A 16,077-nucleotide genomic window follows, 5' to 3' on the forward strand; every position below is an offset into this window, starting at 1 on the left:
GGCAATGTGGCGGGGAGGGCGATTTAAAGGCCCCGGTTGTTGTTTTGTTTTTGTTTTTTTTTTTTTTGTAGTTTCGCCTTTAAATGCAAGGTCGCATGACACGAGCGTTAAATCCTTCGCAAATACGCGTTGAAGTTGTGGGGGGACAAATGCGATTAAGGGAAGAAGGGGCTTTGGAGCTGCTCCAATTAATGATGGCACGTAAAAAAAAAATATATATATATATACATACATCTCGAAATAAATTGCAAAAGAACTTGCTGCTCCACAGGACCGACTAAAAGATTAATCGTGTGTTTTATTTTTTCAATGTTGATCAGCAAACGTATTGAGGTCGAATGGAGAAAAAGTTAAAAAAAAAAATCAGGTATTACGTTTTCTTTTGTGATGTAATTTGAGGCAAAAACCATATTCCCTGAGACTATTATGACGTCATAAGCGTAGGACAATACTTAATCATGCATATTTATTTTTGCTCAATTCTTTTCATGATTGACATCGCAGTTCAAAGAAACCTGATGTCAGAGTCAGCCCCTTAAAACAAGTTTTAAAGCACAGGCGCTTCTTTTTTTGGGGGGGGGCTTCTTTTTAGTGCTATTGATTAGTCTGTGCAGGAAATGGCGAAGGGAGCCATTTGGGGCGTCTGAGGAATCACTTAGCGCACAGTTTTGGATGGCAGGGATCAATGGGCTGGGTGAGCCAGATAATGGCCGCGCGCAAAGGGGTGGGGCGTCCGCGGCATCCGGCCCCCCCCCCCCCCGCTCCCTTGGATCGGCGGCACGAAGTCGGGAGACCGGTGTCACTGGAGGGCTCGCGTAGCGGAAAACGGGAAGGTTGGCTCCGTGAGCGGTCGCCATTTTATTTTTTTTGCCGTAGACTTGCCGCAGTGTCCTCGATCGACCTCGGCCGCGGCGGCCATTTTCTGGGATCGGTCGCTCGCCGCTAAGCCGTAACGGAAAACGATCGAATCTTTGATGACTTGATTTGATTTAACGGATCATACGCAATCAACAAAAACGTTGATTTCCGCATTTCTGAAGTCATGTTCCCTTTTCTCATAGCCACAAGGGGGCGCAACATTTGTTTTGACTTTGCTGTGACCTCTATCAGAGATTCTATTTGTTCTTTTTGCCTTTTATTTTTGACATTATTATTTCATAAACCTTAAAGCATAATCGCCTAAATCAATCATTTTCAAAGTGTGGTCCGGGTACCATGAGTAGTACGGCGGCTCCTTCTAGTGGCAAGCGAAAGAACCACTGACCAAGTCCAGTTCGGTTGTATTTAACTTTTTAAGTTCCATACATGTGCATTTCATCTCCAAGAACTTATAAACATTTTGGTCCTTTTTTAAAACTTGTACGTGCTATCTAGTAAATCCTTATTCATCATTATTTATTCTGTGTAGTGGTGGTGCTTGGTGGAAATCGTTTGCGAACCACTGGCCAATGTCATTTTTAACTGACTGCTGTAATATCAATGAAACCAAAACCCAGAATACGTTTAGTTCAAGTACGCGTCTAATTTTTTTTTGTAGCCACCGTTACTGAATCTCAGTCAAGATTTGTTTTGAGTCATTTCCAGTTTGGTTGTTTGGATTTTCAGCCAGTCTTGCCAAACATTGCGTTTCAAACCGACGTCGTTCCTGACTTTTTCAATCCAAAGCGGTGTCGGGTCTGCTTGCCGGACTTTCTGGTTCCGCCTGCATTGACGTCGTCTTGTCTTCTCTTTTCTCGCAGGTTTTCCCCGGCGGTCTTGACAATGACTCCTGTTCTGTGTATGGCACTGGTAGAATTCACTGTGAGAGCTCACTATCAGTGAATTACCATAGGGCCATAAACAGAGCAGAGAAAGAACCACTCAGGCGGGCATCACGTCTCCGTCACAACAGCGCCAATCTCGCCTCCTCCTTCTTCTTCTTCTTCTTGCGCCCGTTTTGGCACTAGCACATTTTTGCTTTCGTATACATGCTTTGAGCAATTATGTGTAGTGCCAATATGGGAAAAGACAGATACGCGTCGGCGGACTCGCCGGGCTGATTCCGTCCGTCTCCGGGCAGCTCTCTGGCGGTGTTTGGCAATGGTAGAACTCACACTGGTGAGCTAGAAGGATCCGGTGGTTCTAGACTTGCCAACTACTGCCCGAGGGCCTCCACCCGCAGGAGGGAAAAAGAAAACCGAGACCCCCCCCACCCCCACCCCCGCCTCCTCCATCCCACCCTGTGCTGCGTCCTCCCTTCGGTCCCGGGTCAATGAGTGAGTGGCTGATGGTGGTGAAGGGCGGGGTGACGCTGTGTTCTCCCCCTGCACACCACAGCCTCATAGCTCCTCCGTTTCCAGGATGACGGCGAACGCAACACGGCACTAACACGACCCATCCAGGTAAACCACTTTTTTTTTTTGGGGGGGGGTGTTTCTCAGATGGAATTGCTGATGGACAGGCAAATGAAATTGTGTATTCTAAATCTTTTGTTTATTTCTTACTGATGGAAAAACTCAGATGTACACACACAAAAATCACACTTGTTTCAGTTAACGTTCACCTAAAAAAAAAAAATATATATATATATATATATATATATATATATATAGGAAAAATAATGGGCAAACAAGGTTAGGTTAATCATTTCAAAAGCGATGAAATAAAACAACCAAATAGTTACCTTTAATTGTATGATTTGTATTTCAAATAATTCACTTTTATATAATATACAGTAGTGCCTTGAGATGCGAGTGACCCAAGCCGACGGCGACCAATCCTTCCACAAAAGGGAGCGTCGAGCTATTTTTGCCCAGTTGAAGTTTACTGTCAAACAAAACATCAAACAAAGAGAATTGCAGCAAACACACAACTTTGCACTTCGTTAGTGTAATACTAACATTAATAATGCTACTCTTCTTTATCGTCTTTGATAAATTACTCATATCATGGCACGGTATAATAATTTTAGAATAGCATTTTGGTCATGTTGCCACATGAGCTCACTAAAATATCAGAAACAGGTCTTGATGTACCTAATGAAGTGTCCTACACGTGTTTTTTGCAAAAGCACGGTCAGATATTTGGAAATGTTTCCAATTGTCAAAATTTTGCTCCAATTGTAACGCGCACTTGCGATGACAACTGTCAGGCGTGCGACATTGGTGTGTAGATGGTTTCCACGGCGACACGGGATAAGCGGAGGGTAGGAAATTGAAGCCATTTAATGAGTTTTGGAGAGCCGATGAAGCTTCTCCCCTCTGTTAGCTCAGTGGCATCACCGGCAAAGGGCACGGTGTCATCTTACCCTTCCCCTTTCATTGCGGCCTTCCCCGCTCCCCCCCCCCCCCCCCCACCAAAAGAAAAACGCGGCCTTCCCAAAACACCAAAAGCAAAGCGCGGCGGTCAGCGGCGTGAACATTTCAAGTCGCATTTGCATTTCTGGGTCAGGCTCTGTTAATGTAGGTGACGGCGGGATGCGGGGGGGGGGGGGGGGGGATTAAGCCCTCCTTTATCTGCCTGCGCATAAATCCCGAGCTTTACCGTCTCCACTTCCTATTCAGCTAATATTATTTGCATTGTCGTCCGGCGACGTCGCCGCGACAACATTTCTCGCAATAACGCGGGCGCTTTGCACCGTGTGCCGAGCGTGCTTTGCGCAATAAACGCTTGCAAAGACTGATTCATTGTATCCCTCTCTGCACCCGAGTGCATTGTGGGCCATTACTCCAGATGGGCCGCTCAGCTCGGGTTACAGCGCATTTTTTCACCCCCCCCCCCCCACCCCCCCTTTGTCGTCCCCCTTCCTCCGTATCTCTCACACACATTTATCCGCACTGGCTGGCGGGGAGACAGTGCGCCGCCTGTTCTACCGGCATTAGTGCAATGAGATTATGGTTACGCACTGTCTGGACGGGCGCGTTGGGAAAGGTGAGGATGCCATTATTAGGCCTGGCCGGGGACGAGGGCATTTTGCAGACAAAAGTATCGGGACACACCTGAGCATCCCGCGGCCTCGGCCGTTCGTCACTCCTCAGCTAAAGCTAAAGCTAGCGTGCGCGCAAAACTGAAGTTTTGGATCGCAAAATGCAGGGAATGATTTGGGATACACTGGAAATGCGCAGGCCAGACCGTAAGAAGCAGAATCATTGTCATTGTGGGAAAAAAAAATTCATATTTTCCGTAACGTTGTGTTGTCATAGTGGAAGATCCCTTCTCTATAAAATCCTTTTCGAAATTACAAACACATTTGTTAAGCAGCTTGCTGTGCCATGTCATAAAATTCAAACATTAGGCAAGGCGTGATCACCAGCTCTCACTGGAGCCATTCGCAGCCAGTTGTGAAGCGGCTCGGGTGAGAATCGGCGCCTCCAAATCCGAGGCGACGGTCCTCAGTCGGATAAGGGTGGCGTGTGCTCTCTGGGTCGGGGATGAGAACCTGCCCCAGGCGGAGGAGTTCACGAGTGAGGGCCAGAATGGAGCGGATTGGTGCAGCGTCTGCAGTGATCCGGACTTCGTATCGGTCCGTTGTGGTGAAGAGGGAGCAAAGTCGAAAGGCCAAGCTCTCAATTTACCGGTCCATCTACGTTCCTATCCTCACTTATGGGCATGAGCTGTGGGTTGTGACCGAAAGAACACGATCACGGATACAAAATGAGTTTCCTCCGCAGCGTGTCCGGCCTCTCCCTTAGACATCGGGTGAGAAGCTCGGTCATCCGGGAGGGGCTCAGTGTGGAGCCGCTGCTCCTCCGCATTGAGAGGAGCCAGATGAGGTGGCTGGGGCATCTCATTCGGGTGCCTCCCTGGTGAGGTGTTACGGGCGTGTCCCACCGGAAAAAGACCCCGAGGACGACCCAGGACACGCTGGAGAGACCATGTCTCTCGGCTAGCATGGGAAAGGCTCAGGATCCCTCCGGAAGAGCTGGAAGAAGTGGCTGGGGAAAGGGAAGTCTGGGTATCCTTGCTGAAGCTACAGGAGAAGCGGTAGATAATGGATGGATATTTGACATATTTTGCTCTTTGCTATGTACATTATTTGCCAAATAATAATAATAAAAAAAAAAAAGCGACTGCCACAATTGATCACGTCCATAGATTCTTATTTCATTTCCTGAATGGCTCCACAGGCATGTCCCAGACCTTCTGAAAGGGCTTCCTTCACTCATAAAAAGGCTTTTGATGGCCATACGATGGTTTGATTGATCCAAAAACCAAGTTTATTGCGTATTAGGGCGAAAGCTGCAGGAGATGGCCTATCCTCCTCTCCTGGGCTTGGCTCGCCACCGGTTTGTGTTCCTCCCTGCGTGCAGGGATGCACGTATTAAGAAACGATTAGCGAAGATTAAAGCTCCGCTCTGGAGTGCGCCGGCGTGCCCGGCGATCAATAGCTTCTTCCCTGTAGATGCGCTAATCCTACGTCCAGCACCTTTCCTGTGCAGATTGGATGTCTTTTTTTTTTTTTTTTTTTTGAAAGATGACATCTACAGTGAAGAAAATAAGTATTTGAACACTCGGTTATATTGCAAGTTCTCCCATTTAGAAATCATGGAGGGGTCTGAAATTTCCATCGTAAAAAGAAAAATCCAGAAATCACAATGTATGATTTGTGAACGATTTATTTGTGTGATACAGCTGCAAATAAGTATTTGACAACCTGAGAAAACCAATGTTAATATTTGTTTGCAATTACGGAGGTCAAACGTTTCCTGAAGTCGTTCATCAGGTACGCACACACTGCAGGAGGGATTTTGGCCCAGTCCTCCACACAGATCTCCTCTAGATCAGACAGGTTTCTGGGCTGTCGCTGAGAAACACGGAGTTTCAGCTCCCTCCGAAGATTTTCTATTGGGTTTGGGTCTGGAGACTGGCGAGGCCACGCCAGAACCTTGGTAAGCTTTTTTTACGGAGCCATTCCTTGGTTTTCCTGGCTGTGTGCTTCGGGTCGTTGTCGTGTTGAAAAACCCGGCCACGACCCGTCTTCAATGCTCTGACTAAGGGAAAGAGGCTGTTCCCCAAAATCTCACAATACGCGGTCGCGGTCATCCTCGTATCCTAAATACAGCGCAGTCGTCCTGTCCCATGTGCAGAAAAACGCCCCCAAAGCATGACGCTACCACCCCCATGCTGAAGGCCACGGGCAGATTACACTGACACGGCAACACGTATGATGATTTCTGATTGGGCAGAAAATGGAAGAGAATAGACAACATCGTACAATCCGGTGGAACAAATACCAGAATTCAGCCTGTAAATGTATGTACTGCATGTCGGGGTCAGTTTGCAGGTGCTGTTACGTCCTTCGTTGGAAAACGTTGTAATGGTGCAGCACTTAGCTAAGTGGCGGGAGAAGCCCCAAGAGGTGTGAGGCCTATTTCCAAGAAAGCACCCCCCCCCCCCCCAAAAAAAAAGGCCTCCCGTCAACTGTTAGATTCCACTGGACGCTACGTAAAGTACGAGCGGCGAGGCGGGGAAACGGTTTCATCAGCGCATGCACGACATGGCCGGCCGGGGTTTTAATCTGGAGGACGCGGGATGTAGGCTGATGCCTGATAGATTAAGGCCCGTGCGCCTCTCTCGCTTCGCTCTCCGTCTCTATGTGTGTGTGTGCAGCAGAAGCCCCCCCCCCCCCCCCCGCCCCCAACAAATCCCAGGCTTTAAAGCCGAGGAGGTTGGGGCGGCTTATGATGTAATCACGGCCCCGTCTGTCACGGCAGGGAGGCGCGACGCCGAGGTGCGAGGAGAAGGCCAATAGCAAGGATGGAATACTGGGAAAAAAAAAAAAAGTTATGTAAAGTTCTTAACATTATTTTACACTTCGTAGGCCTCAAAATGAGGTTGACCTGACACAATGACAGAGATAAAAATGGATTCCGCGTTGATATAATTTATTTTGCAAAATAGGATGTAACATCTAAATTCAAACAAATGAAACTTAGACAGAAAAGTGATCGCTTTCATCGAATTAGCTTTTAGTCGCGTCTTAGCGATAACAAATCAACAAATAAGAGACGATAAGTTACAAGTCACTTTTATTCATCTTGTCCATGATCACAAATCCCTGTCAAGAGTTATTACACAATCTGTACAACATGGTACACAGTCTATCCTCACAAAACCAATTTTACACACGGATGGCGAAAGAAATACATAATTTCAAAACTGAAGATGGCACAGTTGTGGGGGTGCAATGCGTTTACAAAAACAAACAAATGTTCTTTCAGAGTCATCGAGATCGTCTTGAGGAAAATTCATCACAGCCTTCCGACGTAAAAAATAGATACCTGATGCACTTCCTGAGTACGGTGATGTGATAAAAAGTATGGTCATCAAGTGCAGTTGTGACGAGTGCAGTTACCGGGGAAGCCTTTTGGTACATTTTCAGTGAGATTCCATGAGCAAATAAATACCTAAACAAACAAAAAAAACTCAACATTTACAAAGTAAACAAAGGCTGCATCACGCGTACTCCCCCGCCTGCAAACGTAGACTTAAAAATGCATTTTTACAAATTTCAGAACTGTAGGCTACGGCTCGCCGCCCCGGGCGGATCATTGCTCCAGCGTCACCACCTCCACCGCTTGGCCGTCCAGCGTCACGGTGCTGTCGATCCGCGTGGCCACCGGCGCCATGGCCACCTGCACGGGCCTGTTGCCCTGCGCCAGGCTGGTCACCACCGTCTGGTACATGCTGACGGGGATCTGGACCAGACCTGAAAGCCGAATTGGTTTTTGAAACGCTAGCTTATCAAGATGAGAGACGTGGGGAAATCGTCTGAAAATGATTTATATCACAGGTGTCAAACTCGAGGCCCGGGGGCCAGATCCGGCCTGCTGCACGATTTTATGTGGCCCGCGAAGGCAAATTGAGCATGAATTCCCGTGATTTTTTTTTTTTTTTGTGAAAATTTGTACCAAAATATCAATTTGCCATATCATAAATGAGAATTTTGAGATCTTGCAAGCATTATCGCATACCCAAGCATCAGCAATACCTTAAAAACACATTAACCTTGATTTCGAATTCCAAAAATAGCTCGTAAATATGATTGGGCAAAAGATTTCACAGTCATAACGGCCTTCTGAGGGAAAGCGCGACAAAAATGAGTTTGACACCCCAGACTTACATACGACAGATAACGTCTCTTTGTACACATTTATCTATGCAAGCAACGTATAGAAAAATGGTCGTTTCACTTTGGGAGTTGTGTCCATGCGGTGGCAAACGCCGATCTCGTCTTTCAGAACAATGGCCCGATTGAACATCCTCAGCCGACACAGCTGTGTGCGCCTGCAGGGATTACCGCAGCCGTCACGTGGGCCCCCGAACCCACCCGCCAATCTGTCCGTGTCACCAGCCAAAGCGCGCACAGCCGTCCGCCGGCGTCAGTCGTCGTCTTTTTTTTAAAGTTAAAAAGCTCAAATCACGAGGGCCAATTGTCGGCCTGACTCTGGCTAAGCCCACTCGCCGGTGATTGTTGAGGAGGCCTTATCGGGGCGTTCGGCCCGGCCCGATGACGTCCACGCGCTGCGGGGCCCGAGCCGAGTGGCCACTTCACGACACGCTCGCTAAGACGTTAAAAGAGGCGCGCACGCGCGCGTGAACCAATCAGCGGGCGGCGCACTTCAAACGGCGCCCTCCGCTCGAGCGATTAGCTCAATAAGGTCAATAGCGGGCAGAAGGACCGGCCGTGGCCGCTCTTAGCCGACAGTCACTTTGCAAGGAAAGGGGCTTATTCTCGCTGCCATCTTGGATCAAATCAGACGTGACGTCACAAAACGAGGTCAAAGTGTGCGTACGACTCACAGTGAACATTTTACAACGTTTACGTGTATAAGTTCGGATTGACAGCTGCTCCCCGTAATAGGACGAGGACCCGTAATGGACTGAATCAAAGGTCTTGGAGGGAGGAGGGGGGACAAGGGCAGGCCCTCGAGGGAACCGGTGACAGCTTTACTTTGATTGACTTGAGTGTGGAAAGCTCATTTGTTTGCATTGATTGATGAGCAATTGAAATATAAAGATAACGTAATGTAAGGTGAAAGATAATTGCTGAAACATGTGCTGAGCCGGCGCATTTATGACGTCAAATTTAATTATGTAGCTATCCCTGCATCCACTTGTGCCGGAAAGCGCGTGTGTGTTGGGGGGGGCAATCTCAGGGGGATCCGACGTGACGGACAGTATGTGGACAAATTCAGTTCAATTCCCCCTTAATCCAAATTCTTCAACATATTTCCCTGTATTTATATATATATATACATATTTTTTTTTTTTTACCAGGATGCATGTGACGGATAACGTTAAGAGAAGCACGGGAGTGACGCAACAAGTCGTGCGCCCAACCTGCACCATCTGTCGCGTCAGCACGGAGTAGATTAGGAGGAGCCGCGGAAGAGGGCTTAAACTTTGCGACGCTAATTGGCTGGCACGTACGAGCGGGCGTGAAAATATGAGAAATGACAGTGTTGCCGGTCATCTGTGGCGCATCCATTTTATAGTTACTAGTTGTTGTTCCTTCGGAGGAGAGAGGATGCAGTAGTTTTCGTTTTAAAATCACCAGAATCAGCGCTAATTTCTTTTGGCTGTCCAAGTGGTTTTGCATTATATGTTGTTAGCATTAAGCTAAGTTTGCGAGGGCTAAAACTTGCGGCTGGCACATAACCCCTGCGATAAACACTGTTCACTGTGTGCTAGTGTGCTTTTCCGATGACTGCCACCTACTGGTGTGGAGGTTTGTTGTCTAACATGCAAAAAAAAAAAAGCTAGCTAAAAAAAAAAAAAAAAGTACCTGTAGCGTCCTGCACCCCTGCTAGCGCCCCGACGGCGGCCGCCGTCTCAGCCAGCACGATCTGGCCCCCGCCTTGAAGCGTGGCCTCGGCCAGCGTCGCCACGGCGTGGGCGGCTGCCTCGCTGCACAAGGAACACAAAACGGACGAGGAGTTAAAAACGTATTGTAGCGCTTTGATCAGTTAATGTACAATGAGCACATGTAAGGCTTAAGTGTGCAAAATTGGAGGTGCGCAGTCTTGTTGGGGGGGTTATTACAGAGATGGGGGGGGGGGGGGGGAAGACACAGGAGTATAAGAGGCTTTTCCAGTCTGGACTTAGAATCTGTCAGAGCTCTCTGAAGGTGGCAGGTGCAGCGGCGTCAAACAAAGCCGTTTTATTAACCAGATCACCGCCGGGCCGAATTAGCGCAAGCCGGCTATGGATATGATGAATTGTTTAAGAAGGGGAGGGGAAAAAAAAAAAAGTATGAAAACAAAATGTTCCGCGGGCTACAGCGAGTCGAGGGGTAGAAGGACTCAGGTGGATCCCGGTAACAAGCCCCACCGGGACAAAGCCACTTGTGGCAGCGTCGCCTTGACAGCGGGAAACCTGCTGACATTGCCGGCATCTTCGCTTAGCGACGCACGCCGCGCCCAAAACTACAAAAGTCTCGGAAACAATTAGGAGAATCTTAGGACAATTTATTTGGGTTTGAAATAATTTCCTTTGCGCGGAACGAAGGCTTCAAATTGCCACTTGCGGGTGTGTGACGTGATTTTTGTCTGTGTCTGGAATGTCCACTCCGTAGCGCTCGACACTTTGTCGGACGTTTTCTCGAGCCGGCTGAGAAAATCCTTGGAAATGACAACTTTTGTGAGCTACCTGTTGAGCGCCATGGTGACGGTGGCCCCCGGCTGCATCTCGTGGCTGGCGGCGACGGCGGCCTCAGCCAGCGACGCCACCGCCTGCGTGGCCTCGGAGGCCTGCGTGGTTTGGATTGTCATTTCCCCGGCTTGAAGGGTGGCCCAGTTTTGCTCCACCTAGGCGGTCGGTTCCATCAGAACAGCTTGACGTGGAAAAGAGAGTCCGGTGCGCTTGCAACTCACCTCGCCGTCCGCCACCGTGGAGTAGTTCACCTGCGCCACCGTCACGCCGGGCAGCTCCGAGGCGTTGGCCAGCGTGGCGACCGTGTGTCCCGTCCCGACCTGGATGAGCGACACGGTGCCGTCCGGGTTGTTGATGGTCTGCACCACCGTCTGCGAGGGCACCAGGTGGGCGATGCTCTGCGCGGTGGCCAAGTGGTGCTGCGCCGTCGTGGTGCCGATCTGCTGCTCCTCGAACGCGTACAGCAGATCCTCGCGGCCGTGCTGCTTGTAGCAGTTTTTCACGATGGTCCTCAGCGCCTGCGTCCAGGACACCTTGGGTGGGGTACACCCGGTCCAGGGACCAAAAGACAGACCGATGGATGGCTCATTTTCATGCGAAGATTGAGGTTACTTGACTTTACTTTCGAAGATACTGTAATTATCTGGAGGAGGAATCCACTGTCGTCTCTCACCCTCTGTTTCTGGTCCTCAGAACGCACGTCGCTGCGAACGTTGGCCCAGGGGATGTCCTCGGGCCACCAGAGGGGCTTGCAGCTCTCCTTGCCCCAGCCGGGTTTGCCTCGGCCCGTCGAGTACTTCAGCATCTCCGGGATGAAGGCCCGCAGCTGGGCCTGCAGCGGAGGAGGGCAACGGGACGGGTGAGGATGACACGAACGTGCCCTTGAGGGGGGGAAGGAAGCGAGGCGAGTATTGATCGGGGTGGTGACGGCCCGCAAATAGCAGCGGACTCTCTAAAAAGGGGAACGCGCCGCAGACTGATCTATTGATGTGGCACCAGGCTGACGTGTCGGACAGACCTTGGCGGCTCGTAAAACAGAACGTAGATTCAAGTGTTTTCAACGTCTTGGAGGACGGACTCGAGTTCAGGTGGAGGTGCAGATTTTTGTCTTCGTTGTTACGTTTATCTCAAAGTGAATAATGCACGACTCTCCAAAAGAAAACTCAAGAGAGACGTTTCTCTCGGCCTTCGTGCACAGATTGCATCGCGCTCGCCGGCTCCGCTAAGCCGCCTGTCGTCACGTCATCACTTCTCTAGCTCGGCGGGCCCGGGGGTGCGGTTTAGTGCCCGCGTCCTCGGTGTCCTGGTAATATGGGAGCATCGCCGCGGGGGGATTATATCGCTGCAGCATCTGCCCTCCCTTGACATCACCGGCTAAATTTGGTCGTGTCAGAATTAAATCCCCTGTTCGCCACGAACCAAGTCCATATTTTCTTCAGTGGAACAAACGTGCCCTGATACCGGCGAGTGCCAGATGGCCTAATTACAGCGGCGGGTGAGTTAAGTGGCACAGTGTCCCGGCCTTCCCGACACCCCACCCACCTTAATCCTCGACCCTCATCCTTTCCCGAGGCTTCTAGAATGTTGCCGCTTCCCCTTGTTAACATGGCACGGGGTGTAATTATGGGCTCACCTGCTGCAGACGCGTGGCACTAAAGCGAAGATGAGCGAGGCAACGGGTTACCGCTGCTAATCTCATCCTTCCCGCAGAAAAAAAAAACCCACACCTGCCCGGAAGGCTCACGCGGGCGCCGCGACGGGGCGGAGGCGACGTCAGCGGCCCTGGGAGTGCCGCGTAAACAAGATGGGCTCCCGCGGGAGGGCGGGGTGGGCACATTAACGCACAGGGGTGACTTTTCAACCTCACTGAATCTAACTGGTGCTCACTGACATGCTGGAAACGATGATATGTTTAAAAAAAACATGACGGAATTATTTCCACGTCTGTGATGTCGCCAACTGCTGCCCTCTGCGGGTTCGGACTGAATTTTGCATTATTAAGCACAATAATGCGCGTGGGACGCACAGCTATGACTTTTGTTGACTTGGGGTTGCCGTCGTCACGTTCTACTGTAGTATCTGTGACTTTTGATTGAAAACGGTGAGTGCCGTGGGCATCGGCGACTGAGACTGGAGAGTTGGCTGGCTGTTAACAGGTTTCACCTTTTTAAGTGGCATTGAAAGTGTTCCTCTCATCATATTTTATTTTTCTTTGCATCCAGGTACTTTATGGGACCTTTTGTACTCCACTTTAGTAATAATTAATTGTCATTAAAGTTTTTTTTTTTTTTTTTTGCAGTCCGAGGTGACCAAACGGGCATGCGGAGCCTGACCTGGGTCATCTTGTCCACCGACACGGGGATGCCGTCGATGGTGAGGGGGGGCAGATCGGACGCCAGCTCCCCCCCAGCGGGGGCGTGTTCGGCCAGGGCGTTCTCCAGGTCCTCCAGCATCATGCCCTTATACTTTCTCACCTGGACGACGGGCACAAAAAATTGCTCATATCACATCGAAGTGCATCGGGGGGGGGGGGGGGGGGGGGGTATGCGCGGTCCTCTAAAGCACTCACCACATTCTCCAATGGAGCAGCGCCAAAGACCTTGAAGACCGGGTTGGGTTTGTTGGGCGACATGCACAGCACGATGGCCTGTTGGCCCACGCGGGTGGTGTACTCGTCCAGCGTGGCCCTCAGCTTCCTGTCAACAAACCTCTCACTTATTTCCCGCGCACCGATGCGACGAACCTGCGTCCTCCGTCAGGAGTTCGCCGCTGACCTGAGGAGACGGGTCTGCTGCCTCTTGCGGATGGAGGGGTTGGATTCGAAGATGTGAGGCCGCTTCCGTTTCTTGCCCGTCGCCACGGCGGCGGCGGCGGCCATGCCGACGGGCCCTGTGAGAAAACGGCGGACGATAATGTAAGTCCAAATCCGGTTTGGAAGTTTTGCTAAAGCGGTCATGCTGCAGAAAATGTATGAAATTTGAACTCAAGTGAATTGCAGCAGTGGCAAGCTGACATTAAGGCAATAGCTCCGCCTACTGGTCACTAGAGAACATTACAGCAAATTCTGGCTCTAGATTCCATTGCCCAGTCCTAATTTTCTCACATAATTGAATGAAAAAGTGTTTCAAAACCTTTGACTGTTTTATTTTACTGAGTGTGAAACTTGTGTTTGTTTTTTTTTTTTTTAAATACAAACTTAAGACGATGCAATCATTTCTTCAATTTGAATCCGCACTTCGATTAAAAGCAAATCACGAAGACAACCTGCGGCGGCCAGGTGGGCAGTGACCTCGTCGTTGCCGGCCGAGTTGAGGATATCCGCGTCGTCGTAGGGATCGTCGTCGGGCGAAGAGCTGGAGTCCTCGTCGGCCGTCATCATGGACGCGTCGGCAAAGGTGGTCACGTGCACCTGCATCGTAACCAAAATGAGACATTGTAGATGTTCGACTTGACTGACTTTCTTCTTCTTTCGAAGCACAAAACCTGTTGACTGACGGCGCTGGGCTCGATGGTGGTCATGTGTTCCGTCTGGTGAACCGTGTGGTCGTCCATGACTGAGGCCTTTGTCGGAACCCGGGGTACAGCTGCTGAGGACGGACATGGAACCGTGATGTTCATGAATAATAGATGAGCCAACAAGTAACGTTTATTTTATTAAAGTTCATCCACGGAACGAGCCGAGGTTTCTGTTTCAAGACAGAGGAGACTGGTTTTACTACGCTACTAAAGTATTTTTGCTCATGGTTACAAGATCGTCAGTATAATACGAGAAAATGCCGACAAAGGCAATAATCCAAATAAACTTGAAAAGATTTGCACGTGGACTTTGGGGAATACATTTAAAATGGGAATATTATGATTCCACAGTCAGTGTTTTGCCTCCAGGCAAGTGGATTATGCTGCATTACCAGAGAGAATAATTCCAATAAAAACAAAAGTTTGAGTTGTCAGAAAAGTTTCAGTTGTATGAGAAAAGATTTCAATCAATATCCTCACTCTTGGGCTGAAACCTTCTTTGTCCAAATGTGGTCCGTTTTATTATTTTTCACAAATCGATACTCATGCTCAGTCAGGTTTTGGGTATGTAAGGATTCTGCCAGATGCCAGCGATATCTTTTGCAACATCAGGACTGGGACTTTATTTGTTTTTTTGGGCACTCATTTTTAAGGGCATGGACTTATTGTGGACACCTCCAATTTATCATGAATGCATCCATTACGAGGAGTGGGGGGGGGGTAGTACATCATGAAGTGTTTCAGGCTGCAACTTGCATAATGCTGCTCTTCTTGTGTATCTAATAAGGCAACATTTTCTGTCTAATGCAGTGCAATTTTTCAGACAATAAACAGAGACTCTAATAATGAGTACCTCATCATAGCACTTTCCCAGATCTTGTTTTGGTTCTCACGAAGTGCACTTAATGTGATGTTTTGAAACGAACGCGCTTGATGAGCCTCGAAAACAATTCCAAACCCGAGCAGCCTAACGTTTGCTTTTCCAAACTTCAGCTTTGCACAAAATACAAACCGACCGTCCGTAACGTCTTGTGATCGAGTTGCCATTTGGCTGATAAGTACTCTTTGGAGCTAAGCTAACCATGCTAAGCGCTGTCCTACATTTAGCAGACAGGCTAGCGTGCTAACCATTTGGCGGTGCACTTTCGTCGTGTAAATAAATGCAAAAGGCCCGCGTCGTAATAACGTTGTTATTCCGTAAGTACGATCGTGCTCTGCAAGGACGCAAGTTCAAGCCACCGTGCCGAGAAAGCAACGCGAGCGTGTTGGAAGAAGAAGAAGAATTATCAAAATGGAATTAAACCGCAGCTAAAAGCTAGCAGCGGCCTGCCGCCTGTCAACAGCTCTTCTCGTCTTTCAGCTTTTTTTTGTGTTACTGCGTTAAAAACATTGCAAAATAACGAGCCCGGCGGCTTTTCCAGCCACGCCGGCCGCCGACATCCCGACCGCAGCATCTTTGGCCCCCAACGCTGCCGGGTTCGCGATGCGGCTGCGCCGGCCGGGGCTGAAATAGATGGAGATTGCGCGGTAGGGTACTAACCTCAGAGCGGCTGCGCTACTTCGGGCCTGCGCGGTACAGCAGCTGGGATGGAGCCGAGCAACAATGGACGACGCGGACTCGAACACGCACGCACGCACACAAACACGTACGTACACGCACGCGCTCACACAAGCGGCCCACAGTGTGCTGCATACGAGTGCCCCCACCCCACCCGCAGACCACTCAGTGGAAAAATTGAAATTAAAAAAAAAAAAAAACATCTATATATATATATATATATTTTTTTTATTTTGGCGGGGTTTGCTTCATTATTTATTATTCCGTCAAAAGAATACAGTTTGAAAAAATCACGTGTTTTTTTCAGACCCAATAAAAAAAAAAAATCCGTTTTTTTTCCCGTTTGTTTGATTTTTAACACTAAAGGCTAA

General features: G+C 49.2%; 1 protein-coding gene across 1 annotated transcript; it reads right to left on the reverse strand.

Annotated features, from left to right (window-relative positions):
• Window positions 1–6,993: 6,993 nt before the first annotated feature.
• On the reverse strand, window positions 6,994–15,860 carry nrf1 (nuclear respiratory factor 1). Its single transcript, XM_061807474.1, has 11 exons — window positions 15,689–15,860; window positions 14,116–14,219; window positions 13,897–14,041; window positions 13,407–13,521; window positions 13,202–13,328; window positions 12,966–13,106; window positions 11,306–11,464; window positions 10,854–11,165; window positions 10,630–10,787; window positions 9,767–9,888; window positions 6,994–7,687 (listed from the first exon to the last, which is right to left on the reverse strand). The coding sequence occupies exons 2-11, from the start codon at window positions 14,182–14,184 to the stop codon at window positions 7,527–7,529; spliced, it is 1,509 nt and encodes a 502-aa protein (XP_061663458.1). The 5' UTR covers window positions 14,185–14,219; window positions 15,689–15,860; the 3' UTR covers window positions 6,994–7,526.
• Between the last annotated feature and the right edge of the window lie 217 nt (window positions 15,861–16,077).

This window comes from Syngnathoides biaculeatus, chromosome 20 (assembly GCF_019802595.1).
Source record: "Syngnathoides biaculeatus isolate LvHL_M chromosome 20, ASM1980259v1, whole genome shotgun sequence".
NCBI lineage: Eukaryota > Metazoa > Chordata > Actinopteri > Syngnathiformes > Syngnathidae > Syngnathoides > Syngnathoides biaculeatus.

What these genes read in the sequence shown, in the direction of transcription:
- nrf1 (XM_061807474.1), bottom strand. Translation starts at nt 14,184, where the DNA reads ATGGACGACCACACGGTTCACCAGACGGAACACATGACCACCATCGAG. An exon ending in TGCCCACCTGGCCGCCGCAG is followed by an intron (nt 13,522 to 13,896) that starts GTTGTCTTCGTG and finishes GTTTTCTCACAG; the next exon opens with GGCCCGTCGGCATGGCCGCC. An exon ending in AGGGGTGCAGGACGCTACAG is followed by an intron (nt 7,688 to 9,766) that starts GTACTTTTTTTT and finishes TTCGGCTTTCAG; the next exon opens with GTCTGGTCCAGATCCCCGTC.